Source organism: Aulonocara sp. 'chitande type north' Nkhata Bay, linkage group LG7 (assembly GCF_057382095.1).
Source record: "Aulonocara sp. 'chitande type north' Nkhata Bay isolate Kocher_YH1m ecotype deep benthic linkage group LG7, A_spYH_male_GT1.1, whole genome shotgun sequence".
Classification (NCBI taxonomy): domain Eukaryota; kingdom Metazoa; phylum Chordata; class Actinopteri; order Cichliformes; family Cichlidae; genus Aulonocara; species Aulonocara sp. 'chitande type north' Nkhata Bay.
This window is the reverse complement of record NC_141350.1, coordinates 14,159,121-14,172,495: the sequence shown is the minus strand read 5'-3', so window position 1 is coordinate 14,172,495 and position 13,375 is coordinate 14,159,121. Positions and strand designations below refer to the sequence as shown.

At 41.6% G+C, this 13,375-nt stretch overlaps 1 protein-coding gene across 3 annotated transcripts; it reads right to left on the bottom strand.

Annotated features, from left to right (window-relative positions):
- Positions 1-286: 286 nt before the first annotated feature.
- Positions 287-8,254, bottom strand: skor1b (SKI family transcriptional corepressor 1b). Of its 3 annotated transcripts, XM_086298784.1 has the most exons (8): positions 7,136-8,254; positions 5,000-6,744; positions 4,570-4,669; positions 4,371-4,475; positions 4,196-4,255; positions 3,543-3,617; positions 1,864-1,938; positions 288-1,286 (listed from the first exon to the last, which is right to left on the bottom strand). In XM_086298784.1, the coding sequence occupies exons 2-8, from the start codon at positions 6,725-6,727 to the stop codon at positions 1,189-1,191; spliced, it is 2,241 nt and encodes a 746-aa protein (XP_086154910.1). In that variant the 5' UTR covers positions 6,728-6,744; positions 7,136-8,254; the 3' UTR covers positions 288-1,188. The 3 variants fall into 3 exon arrangements, with proteins under 3 accessions (XP_086154911.1, XP_086154910.1, XP_086154909.1); XM_086298785.1 differs by having other exon boundaries at positions 287-1,283; positions 5,000-8,254; XM_086298783.1 differs by having other exon boundaries at positions 5,000-8,254.
- Between the last annotated feature and the right edge of the window lie 5,121 nt (positions 8,255-13,375).

Below are 13,375 nucleotides of genomic sequence, written 5' to 3'. Positions count from 1 at the left end.
TTTATATATATATATATATATATATATATATATATATATATATATATATATATATATATATATATATATATATATATATATATATATAAACTAAACACCTGATCATTTCAAGTTGTTTCCTTGGGCTCTGGGAAGTTGGATCTAGGTCTCAGTCGTCGATTACCTAGACGAATATTCCACACTCAAAATAGCCTCGGGTTGCTTGTTTTCCGCGTGTAGAAAGCTGTTTTCTCATGGATATGGCATTATTTCCCCCTCCACAAACAGTTATTTAAATAACGCTTACAGCATATAGCTTCATTCATTCATTCACAAAGGTGAAAGGTGCACTCACATAAGTGGGTTTTGCTAAATTAGGAGTCCACTGGCTCACGAGATCCTGTGTTGATTGATTACTTGCAGGAAAAAAAAAGAAAAAAAAGTTGTGGGAATCAAAAAGGTAAAAAGAAATGTAAATATGGGGGGAAATAAATCACACTTCTTTAAATAAAATGATTTATTCATTAGCGACAAAAACAAATATTACATGGAGGAATAGACTATTCTTAATAGGATATGTCACTGCTTACAAGGTCGCAGATGCACTAATTCAGCCTACTAATTTCTGTGTTTTTCAAATTTCCAACAGCAAATAGGCATAGTTTGACCGCTACAGAAATAAATATGCTGTATTTCAACGCGGAGGCTTTTTTGTATTTTGTTTTGCTTTGTTTTTTACTGTAATTCCCACCACTCGTTTTAAAGTGCATAACATCCAAAGTGAGCTACTGGCCTGCATGGAAGAACACATTAAAATTAGTAGACTTATTTACAATACTGAGAGGATAAGGAGCAATGAACCGTCTAATCAAAGCTGCTATTGTTGATAGGGGGAGGAAAAAATGAAGAAGAAGAAATAATAACCCACCTTTACAACAAACATACATTGTCATTGCACTTTGCCACAAATAATAATAATCGATGGGATAATTTCAATAAAACAAATCACTGTATGCGAGATACATAAACGCTGAGGGTGGAGATCCACTTTTTTTTTTTTTTTTTTTTACTTTTTTTTAATATATTACAGGTAATTACACTTTAGACTACTTTCAGCTTGGCTCAGAGTGTCCGTGGTGGTTTTTAAATCTCCCGTGGTGTGGTTTTTAACAGAAGCTGTGGCTGCGTCCTCGCGCCCCTGTGTCTGATTCACGGTGGTAGCAGAGGCGATTTGAAGGAGCAGGATCCGGTGCAGTGGCGAGGAGTCAACATCTTACAGGAGAAATGGTGTAAAGCGTCGTGAGCTTCTATGAAGAAGGAGATCAAACAATCAATAGTGCACGCGCATGTGAGCGTAAATCATCCTGCTGGGGATTACAGAGGCTGCTGCTGTTTAAACATTTAGACCTACATAAGACAAGTTAAACACAACTGCACGTTTACAGTTAAATGATTATATGATCGATTCATGATATGAGTAGGAGTTGCTCAAAACAAGTAGTTTGGAAGCGTTTAAAGAGGCTGTGGACCATCCACTCAAATAGCCTGTCCATCCACAATTACCCTTCGACCTTCTCTTTCTGGAGCAATTCACTGGGGTAAGTGTGCACGCAAGAGGCAAGAGCTGGCCACTAATATCTGTTGATATAAAGTTACGTTATGATACTGTTCACCACTTTGCACCCCCGATGCCAAAAACAGAGATCATGTGAAAAATCAGGCTTGTCCGTTATATATGAAAACAGTAAAATAAACCTAATTGAGCACATAGACTGTCGCCGGTGATTTTACATGAAAAATAAGCTATAAAATATCTGTAAATCCCACAGTTAGAAACATCTTGAAACGCTGTTGTGTGCGCTGCCTTTGCTTTATTTTTCTCACCTCTGACTATGTGAAGCTGCTGGACCATCTCCTCCCTGTAGGAAAGTTCCCTTTTCATTTGATCCTGAAAATTATCTGAGAAGCAAATGAAAGATCTGAGTCAGTAAACCAACCACAATTATTTCACAGACAGAAAAAAAACCCCTTCATTTTAGCCACCGCTGTCCCCAAAGTTACTGACAGAACCATGTAGGAAATGTTTGCACCTCTGATCTTTGTCATTTTAAACAATCATGTAACCTCCACAGCATAAACAAACAAAGTGGAATGTTTGTTTAGAGAGAGGCAATAGTTTCTTATAAATTAAGGCTTTTAAGAGGCTGATGCCATTCATAACAGATGCATGTATTAAACTTGTCGGGCAGCTGATCAGTAGAGGGCGCTCTTCTCAAGCTAAAGCTACAAACCAAGGGCATCAACGGTAGCAAACACCCGGGCATGCCTTCAGCTGGAAACAAAAACATTTTCTTATGACAATAATTTTTTTATTTATAGCATTTAAATGAAAATAAATCCGACCTATAATTAAAATATTGATGCCACTGATGAAAGTTAAAAAAAGCATTTGCAAGGACATGTTTATATTAGGAGAAATATAAACGGAATACCCTTTAAATATGTTACATCATAACATCTGCTCAGATTTTTGTTTGATAATGTTTCTTCACCACTCTTATATTCATAACAGTCTTACTTTCAGATATAGTAATAGGATGATTATGCTAGGTATCAAAATTTTTTTTAAAAAGTTTCCAATATTAATGATATTACAGGGTTAACATTAACAAGTTTTACTGTCTTGTCCCTAGATTTTTAATAATAATTTTAATATATATATATATATATATGCTAAATGGGCCACATATAGGTTTAATTTCTTTCCAAAAATTTTGAAAAACAAATAGTTTTATATATGGAAGCCTTCATCATCACTTAACTACCTGTATGTGACATCGTTTAGTTTCCATTCTTGCAGGTTTATCTTAATTTCTATTCATCTTTACCTGTACTGCAACCAGTGCACATATTTTGGGTATTACATCAATTCTCAATTTTTATATGAGTCTGCCAAATATTCATATTGCTATATAATATGTTTCAGAAAAAAGGTATTTATTTGTTTGTAAGAAAAGGTGGATAAAATTATTTTAAGTTACAAAAAAAATATTTGCTCATATCTCACCTGATATTCACCTGATTAATCACCTGAATGCAGCTGCTTCTTGAGGACATGGTTAGTTTCATTTTCAAAATCATGATCTTTACATTGCCAGTGTGAAGCTGTTAGTGTCATATCCAGATGGTCTTAATGTATGGACTGCAGATGGGAATGTTCTGTAACATTTTTCATTGTGGTGGATGGGGAACCGTTTTATATATAATTATATTATTATAGATATTTTTCAGTTAGTGTTTCATAAAAATCAAACACTGACTTTTTAAAGTTACCCTTTTTTTTCTGCTGTCCACATATATTTTAAAAAAACATATATTCAGTATATCAATATGAAAAAGGGGCAAAGGTAGATCAGATTAAAAGCAGCAGTTATTTAGTTCCGCTGCAGCACATGGGAACTACTGCTGAGGTGGATTTGATATATTAAGGCTTATGTTTTGGCCTCAGTCACAGAGAGGAGGAACATTTGCCTTTACATGCACCGTGGCAGAGATTAGCTTACCTTTTAAATGTTGAAATTCACGTTCCAGCTTTTTCCTCAGCTCCACCTGCTCCAAGAGCTGCTTTTGTAGCTCTTCTGCAAAAATAAACAAATAAATAAACACAGAAAAAGAAACAAATCAAAATCAAACAAAAACGCCGGGTGTTGAAGGAGAAAAGATGAGGGCTTTCCCATCAGCTTCCATGTAGGACACTTTTGCTATTTTTAATGACAGTGATGAGCACATCATTATCATCATCTGCACTGAAAATTCAGAGCAGGTCTTCCTGGACTGCAGACGACACCCCCGCCAAACCCCACATTTATGTAACAAAAGATGAAAGTGGAAAGTCTGAGGTGTTGTCTTATTAACTTTAACTTCAGTTTTTCTAATTTTTTAATTAAAGGTCACTCCACCTCGAAAATACAAGGACTCTGAAGGTGCAGATGAGCGACAGGACGTTGAAACTGACTCAAGTTTTGCTTGATTTATAAAATTTAGGCCCGCTAATCTACAACCTCTCATGAGCTTTTTTTTAATATTTATAAATGTATGTGATGGAGAAAAACTCAATAATGTAGGCTACGTCAAATGTAAATAATAATAATAATAATAATAATAATAATAATAATAATAATAATAATAATAATAATAGAAGCAGTAGATAGCTTACCTTTTGCCAGACTTTGTATGTCCCTTTGTGTTGGTAGAGCTCTGGGTGGCGCGTCCTCGCCTGAGTACACATAATATAAATTAAGTTCTTCGGCAAAAATGTAGTCCCACATCTACTGAGCTTTTTTTTTTTGTTTTGTTTGAAATCCCTTTTTTCTGACCTCGGTGTAACTTACCTTCATCCGGCTCTCGCTGGTGCTCCTCGCTGCTTTGTTCGTTAAAAGATTTCGTTTCGATCTCCTCCACTGTGGAAGACGGCTCTTCTTTACTTGCACTCTCATCTTAAGACAAAATAAGTCGATATAATTTTTTCCCTCCCTTTTTTTTTCATTTTTCTTTTTTTTTTAAACAAAGGCAGGAAAATAAAAGTCTAACCGTTTGTTGTAAGTAGGCCTACTCCAGGCGGGTAATTCGCAGCTCTGAATTGATACGGACTGCTCCTTTGTTGCAGCTCACTCCTCTCTGGTGTGTAAACCTAAAGGAAAAAGAATTACCACTTCTTTGAAGTTTGGTGAAAAAAAAAAATATTTGTAATGGAGTAAAACATAAAAAAAAAAATGAATAATGAAAACCTTTAATTAATGTATAGATATTTTATTAGAGAAACGATAAAAGATTTTATTCCCCCTCCTAAGTGATGTGGAAATGCCTTTTGTTGTGTTACACTGTTTTAACATAGACAGAAATTCCCCCACAAGCACACATTTCTCTGCTGAAACGTACACATACAGGCAAAAAGAACAGAACCCGATCTTCAGGGGAAAATTACAGCTCTGAATTATCGCCCGTGTTTGAAGTCACTCACTTCGGTGAAAGGTGCAGCTATGTGGCTCTCTGATAACTGCTTGGTCTGCAGTTCTCTTTCAGAGGACTGGGCCACGTGCAGGCTCGTTTTCTGGGAATCGACCAGGCTGCTCTCCTGCAGGCCTTTAGAGTCAGAATCGTGTGGTGAAACGGTGTGTGTCAAAGCTAGGGGAGTCCGAGGACACACCGAAGACAGAGGCCGGGAGCCCTCCTCCTCTTCCTCGTCCTGCGTTTTGTTTGTCTCCACGTCCACGTCTGGCTCGCCCTCACTGTCTACGCACGGGGACACAGAGCGGTAGCTCGAGCTCTCGCTTAAAAAGTCGGGCGATAAGTAACCGGTGCGACAGCCGTTGTACGCGCTTCTGTTGCCGTACAGCTTGGCGATGCAGTCAGCGTCTTTGATGACAGGTCTGAACGCCGACACGTAGCTGATTTTCCGGGGCTGGAGCGGCACCCCCTCCGCCGGCCTCCCCTCGTCCCCCGACTTGTCTTCTTCGTTGCGCAGAGACTGAGTGCTGGAGCATCGGTCATTATCGACCGCGCTGTCTTTCGATGTGTTGGTGCTGCGGTCACTGTGCTCGGACATGTCCATGTCAGTCTGCCTGGGCGGACACAGCAGCTCTGGAGGGGGCTTGTGCTGGGTTTGGGGATATGGGGGCATGGGCAGCGCGCCGGCCGCGGGCCAGAACATGGGGAAGGAGTGGTAGGCGCTGTCCTTGGTGGCAGGCCACAGCACACCCGGGAGGCCGCCTTTGCTTTGCTCGCCCATCATGCCGTCTTCTTTCTTCTGACACAGGCCGAAAGCCGGGAACCCGTATGGGTGAGGGAAGAGGGGCGGTGGGATCTTTTGCATTATCCCGAAGCCCTTGCTGGGCACCGGGATGACCGGGTAGCTGCGCGTGCTCGTCATAGCACCCCGGCTGCCCTCGCAGCTTAGGATCTTTGCGGGGATCTCCGAGGAGCTTTGTGGACGGCTGGGCTCGTGTGATTTCAAAGGAGAGCTAGACCCGGACCCACTGCCTGGCAGCGTCCTCTTGCGACTCCCCCCGTTGAACATGGCCTTCACGTCTTCCCACGCGTGTAAAATCTCCATGGCACTGCCTTTATCTGTTAGTTTTAGATGCCGCCGCCAAGAATTGAAATTAGCTGCGTCTGGCTGCGTGTACTTGGACTCCGGCGTGCGGTGGGAGTGAAATATGAATTTATTCGGGGAGAAGTACATGTTGCAATAGGAGCACTTAATGCACTTGGCCCTGGAGCTGTTGTATCTGGCCGGGATGAAGCTGCCTCGACTCCCCCAGGCGCACTCGTGGGACACATCAAAGGCAAAATTCTCCGGAAGTTTGGGGGGCGAGTGAGCTCCTAGGAAGGACTTACAAAGTCTCTCTGCCTCGCGTTTAGTGATCATCCCGCAGCGCCTGGAGGAGATGGGCATCGCCCCTGCTCTCCGCAGGATCTCCAGCTGGACAGGGGTGCATTGGACGCAAGTGATCCCCAGCGCGACACGCCTGTTGTGTATCTCGTTATAGCTATAATTCTTCAATAAGGTGTTGGATATTTGTGCGAGGCACAGTCTCTCCTGGCCGTCTATTACCAAAGACACGATCTGTATTCCGTACAGCGCAGTCTCTCCGACCTGGTTGGGCTTCAAGTTAGTGCTCGGGTAGGAAAGTTCTTGTTTGGAGTTTGGCGAGGAAGTGGAGTCTCGCCCCGCAGGTATCGAGTCCATCCTTGGAGGCCTAGAAGCTGCAGGGGAAAAAAAAAGAAAAGCAAGGTTTGATATGAACACGTGAGTTAAACGAACGCCAAAACTCCAGCTTTATAATTAGCTTTCACTGCAGCGTTTTTAGGTCGAGGACAAGTCATTTGCAGGCCTTCGTTTTTAATTTAAGACACACGAAGCTGATGCTTTATTTTTAGAAATTAGTCTTTAAAGCAGACACTCGTGTTTAGGACATTGCAGAGAAATCATATAAGCTATTCCACGCTTAAAGTTCACGGAATTATATTTGCTTTAATATCTTAAACCTCTTCAGTGTATGAACACGATTATATCAAAGAGACTGCGCGTAAATAATAAGGAACACCCCAAAAACACTCAGTGCATCTGCTGCCCAAAGTCTGTTCCCAAACTCACCTCAGACGCTCGCGCAGCTCCCCTCCGCCGTGAACGACAAAGCTGTGATCAAGTGAATGTCGGAGCAATGACAACTCCGCGCTGGAGGACTTGAAGATGTTTGCTTTAGGAGTGGGACGCAGTTGTCCGTGCAGCACCGCCTCCCTCCCGCCTCTCTGCTCCCCTCTCAGTGTGTGCGGATGGTTTGTGTTGCGCCACCAGCAGCAGCAGAGTCCACATGGCAGGCAGACTGTGGTACAGCCCCCCCCACTCCACTACAACGATCGCAATCAAGTGACGGCAAAACTTATGGCAAGACACTCCCACTCACACAGGCAGTCTGAATTAACTATGGATTCATGACCAATGAAGATGAGCTGATCTGAGTGCTTAGTCTCAAAGCAGCCTGGAGGTTTATTGGGTAAAGTGTTTAGAAAAGATACATTAAATAAATGAATAAATCGTTGTTGTTGTTGTTGTTGTTTTTTTTTTAAAGCAATCGGCTTTCTTATATTTTAAATATGATAAAAATACATTTAAATTAAAAAAAATATATAATATTTTATCATAATTCCGTCATGATGTGGTGTCGGTTACATGCGTTTCATTATTTTTTGCTCCTTCTCAGGGTTATTTGGCATTATGCACGGAGGAGGCTGCAGTGGGATCAGGCATTCCGCTAAAAACAGCAGGGACCCCCCAACACATTGTTGTGCGCGTCCGCCTATGAATACGGCGCTCAGGCCTTCATCATGTGCTGTGTTCCCACGGACACGCCGTTTACCAGCTCCCCGGCCTAAACGCGCGCTGTGACAATCACCAGCTGCTCTATAAGGTCACTTTGGTGATCTCTCGCTTGGGTCCTTCCCTCTTTTTTGAAAGAAAGGCATCCACGAGAAGAAAACTGTGAAGCCTCGTGCCATAAACGACCAACATTTACCCTTTAAAAGCCAATAAAGGTTTGGATTAATTGTTTTCATCTGGCACAAGTGCTGCGACAGGCAGTCATGTAATATTAATGAAGGTAACAGGACACGATCCCGTTGGCCCCATCGACCCCAGTGGGGCAGAGCGGTAATAACAACGTATCTGTAATTGTTCACTTATTCTGAGAGGTGTACCATGTGATACCACGCGAATAATAATAATAATAATAATAATAATAATAATAATAATAATAATAATAATAATAATAATAATAATAATAATAATAAAACAGTTGCAAAATGCTAATAAAAATGCATATTACTGATATCAGAATTATGAATTTAATGCAGATTTCTGTCCAGTCAGCGTTAAATGTGGAAGTAGAAACATTTATATTCGCCGAATGCAAATTAATGGGATTAATGTCCACATTGTATGATAAAAAAATATTCTTTTATTTTTGCTAAAAAGGAGAATGCGATGGTGTTGTTCATCTCAAATGAGTAACCAGATTCAGATTGAATGGCAATATCCGTTGATCACTGAAGCAGCAGAGTAAACCCCGTTAACAGCCGGTGTTACATTCAGATGAATCAAAAGTTGTGTTGACAGACTGAACCACTCCAAATGAGCATGCTTTCAAGTATTCAAAAGACTGACAACGACCTCCTGTTAATGCTACAGACTTATTTCGCAGGACTCCCTCTCTGCAGGAAGTGGTGTGTAAAAAGCGATTTTCAACCACACCTACAGGCGAGGAAATGGGAAAAGTAGCCCACCCTCCAAAAAAAAAAAAAAAAAAAGAAGTCAGTGAGGTCATCGTCAGGTTCGTGCTTATTCTACCTTTTTATGTGTGCAAGCCAGAACAGCTCGTTTAAAAGTGTGTCTGCATTAATCACAGTGCTGCATCAAAGTATGATAATCACCTGAACACTCTATTAAAATAAAAGTGCCAGCCCAGGGGAAATCTTACCTTACTCTTTAATTGTTTTGAAGCTTTGATAGGCTTTTTAATCTAAGATTAATTTATGCATTCTTAAATAACTCTACATATGATTAATAAGCTTGAAAATTAAAAGGAGACTGAAGCAATTATAACAAGTGGTTGGTCATCACCTCATTAGATGGTATTAGAAAGATGCAGTTTGTGAGTTAGTGTGTTCAAATGCGTGTATGTGTGTGTTTGCCTGATTAGGTTAAAAAAAAAACACTGGAAGGGTAAGAGCAGCGCAAAATGTGCAAGAGACTGTTTGATGACAATCACTGGCAAAAGTGCTGCAGGCTAATTATTCTGGATCTTCCCGGTTTTGCTCTCTCTGAGAGGGCGATGCGCAGTAATTCATGGATAAAAGACACGTGATCCAGGACTGATCAGGTACGCATCAAGATCAAGTTGAGACTGTTCAACATGATTCCACCGGTGTTGATCGTGAGCTGGAAGGACAACAAAAGAGAAAGATCAGCTGTTTGAGAGGCCACCGGAGAGACGCGCTGAAAACAGTGAGACTTGCTAAATGCTCGCTAATGTGTAAACAAGTCATCACCCCTCTCCTGCTCTGATGTTTATTTGTCTCCTAAAAGCCCACCCCTGGGTCCTGACCCCCACATCCTCCACCGCTAAACGGAACATTTCTTCTCGCAGGAGGAGGTGTGCAGTGTGTGTGTGCTGAGTGTGAGTGAGGGGGGGGGGAGTTCATCACAGCATCAAATGAGGCTGAGCGCAGGGACCCTTTTGTCACAGACAGGGACTCATCTGCCAATGGTGAGCTGTGAGGTCCTGAGGGAAGGAAGGAACAAAGGTGCTAAAAGGCTATGTGACAATGAGGGTGCTCCGAGGAGAGCCTTCAAGTGTGGGACACAGGCTGCACGGGACAAGCTGTGCCCATCACTCCGCAATTACTTTTTTGTGCAATCCAGAGGCCTTGTGCGGGCATTCATGGAGAGATGCAAGGACACAAGCTGCCATGTCTCTCTGAGCCTTGCTTGCAATATAGAGCTGACCTGAAGCGCATCGTAGAAGGCGTGTGTCGTAAATCACAGACTCGTCTGTTTTGGAAAAAACAGGCCAAGAGTGAGAGAGAGAGAGAGAGAGAGAGAGAGAGAGAGAGAGAGAGAGAGAGAGAGAAAACCTCCTGGCAAATTCAAATCCTTTTTTTCTTATGATGAACTCTGCACCCATCAGAGAGCAAACATCACACTGATTCAAAGATGCATTTTGCCCATACTAATATGTGTAATACAATTAGATCGAGCATGCAGCTAAAGCAGTCACTAAAGGCAATGAGCTTCATGAATGAAGATGCAGAGTTCAGAGCACAGAGTTCACGATCCTGATGGCAGCGAATGAAGATTTTGGTCGACGCTGGACAAAAAAGTAATAAAATAAAATAAAATAGAAAAATCCAAGGAAGAAAAATAAAAAATATACAAAGAAATCAAACGGTCGTAGCAGCATTTAACTTAACTTTGAGATCAGATATGTAAAGCTATATTTACCACCAGTACCGAAAAATAATGCTGACAAAAAGACAGTAATATACTAATATATTCTAGATATTAACACTGTAGCAAATATGTGTTAAATTACATTGGAAACAACCTAATATGCATTAATTCATTTTTAACCATAGAAGACCATAGAAGTTTTTTTTAATGTGTGAAGTAAAATTGACCTTGAAGAAAGCAGTTGACAAAGAAAAAAGGACCTCAAAATAATTTTGCTATTTCTTTTCTACAGTATAATAAAAATAAACAGAGTTTTGTCAAACATAATCCAATCTGCATTTAAACTCCACGCTGTTCATCCCCAACAAGAACCAAGTTCAAAAGCGCCTTAATGCTATAGCAAACAGATCTCTCTGCTGCTAATTCATAAGAACAACTCTTAAATTGCCATTATAGGGACTGCTTGAGTATTTAGGGACCCTAAGTTCTGTGCACTATCACTGTATGCTACAGTGTAATAAAGGGAGATACAGGAATTTGTCTATATCCAACCCCGAGCAGTTTCAATAGTGTAATGAGGAGTCAAGTGAGAATGGGAATTATCGTAATGATAACAAAGGTCTATGCACCATAGCTTGGGGCTGTTATTGTAGGGCATTACCATAAAGATGCGATGTGCTTGTATTGCAGGGTTTTTGTGAGGGAGCAGGCCAAAGCGATAATAACTATTAGTAGATGACAGTGCTTTGTGGGATTCCAGCTGTGGAGCCCAAATTTCCATACAGATAGAATAGCTCTGGGTGGATGATATGCGTATGTGGGGGAAGGGTTGTGTGACTCCAGTGGAGTCATCTGTGCATGCGCGCACACACAATCAGGATCTGGAAGTGGCAAATCTCAGTGCTGGACTCAGCCTTGGTGTCCCCAGTCTTACTTGGGTGGGAGTGGTGGTGTTGCTGAGGAGAGCCTCCGGTTCAAACATCCCCGCGGGTCTCTGTGGAGGAACTGTCCAGAGTGCTGAAACAGCCTGCTGTTGCTCTATTGGCAGTTTTCAAAGTCGGGAAGTGCAAAGTGTGTGCGCGCGTATGCGTGAACAAAAAACCAGAGATTTCCATCAAGATCACATGCAGGTGAGAGGGCGTGCAACATACTTGTCAGCAACATGTCTAACACAAAAATATAAAAGCCTCCCTCCCCTCGCCAAAGAAAGCGTGTTTTCAAGGTTACAAACTTTGAAAAGCGCACGAATAAATATACAATGAAATACAAGGTGCATCCAACACGCAGGAGAGTAAAGAGGTGTTGCTTAAAGGACAACACAGGACAACATTTTTTTAAGTGCATGATTTACATTCTTGTCACTATAAAACCGGCACAGCAAAGGTGAGGAAGCAGCTGGTACAAACCAGAGACTCCGCCTGGTCACGTGACTGACAGGGGTCCTAACCACGGTTAGCTAAGTATTTGTTAAACATATTAAAAAAAGAAAACAAAATACAACACACACACACACACACACACACACACACACACACACACACACACACACACACACACACACACACACACACACACACACACACACACACACAAGCTGGTGGTGGGATTATTTGACCTCACAATATTTGTATTGTAGTTGATAGTCAGAAGAGATATTTAATTGCACTGGGATGCTTCGACTTCATTATCTGGTGGGTTTTCTGACCCAGTATATTTTGTGAAGAGGTTAGGCTTGTGTATGTTCATACTGAAATAAAAACAAATAATTATTGCATGGCTTTAAGTTTCTTCACTATTTCCCTGAGTTAAAAGTGAGCATGCTGGTGACTCAACTGAAAATTTCTCATGAATCTTTGACCTTCCACATGGTAACAGATGAAAGTGTCTTGACTAGAAACACACTCAGAGTATATTTATCTTTGGAGAAAACCAGGCCAGCTATTATTGATCTTTATGCTAAGTTAAGCTAAGACTCTAGACTCTAGCTTCAAGTCTGAATGACAGACAGAAGAGCGGCATTGGTCCTCTAAGCTAAGTTGCTAACTCTCACCAGGGCCGCAAAGGTGGGTATCCTCCAAAATGACAACCTATTCCTTAAAGAGTGAAAACTGGAATGGGTTTTACAAAGTAATTAATTCAACTTGAGCAGTGTGTCATTATGACCGTGAAAGGACGTGCAGATGTGAGGAATCAAGGCTGAGTAAGACAGAAAGAGAATGTGGTTGGAAGGTAAGGGTGATGAATTATCCATGGGAGGAGGTTAGGGTAATAATAGCAGCAGATGTGGAGGTAGTGCAGAAATCCAGTGTGCTGTCTCTTGTGTTCTGCACAATGAGGTGGTGTAAATAAGTGCAAAACATCTGTAAACAATGACGCGCATGTTTTCTGTCAAACAAACACAGCTGGTTCAAACTGGGCCCCCGAGATCTAGAAGGTAAGAGGGCCGGGATCCCGGGACTAAGAAGCTTTTCTTTTTTTCCTTTTTTTGGTCGACTTCCAATACCAGGCATGCTGTGTGCGTTCATGTAAGGGTGAGGCTAGCAGGGAGGAGACAAAGATAGTGAGAGCAGAGAGCGTGAGGACACCAATCACCCTGTAATTATCCCCCTGGTGTGTGAACTGCCCAACTCTCCGTCCTTGATAGATTCACCTGACCCAATAACACAACACACAGCCACAGCGGACTGGAGGCGGGATAAAGACAACAGCATAGATCAGCAAGGGATCAGCAATGAGACAAAGACCTAACATCTGGGAGCTGTGGTGAAATTAAAGAACCGTAAGACTGAACCAATCCTGTTCCAGGTTTCCATTAATAGCCTGGGAGCTGCTTGAGAAACAGCAAAAGTGAGGTAACACAGGATTCAATTTCATTTGATATTGAAGAAA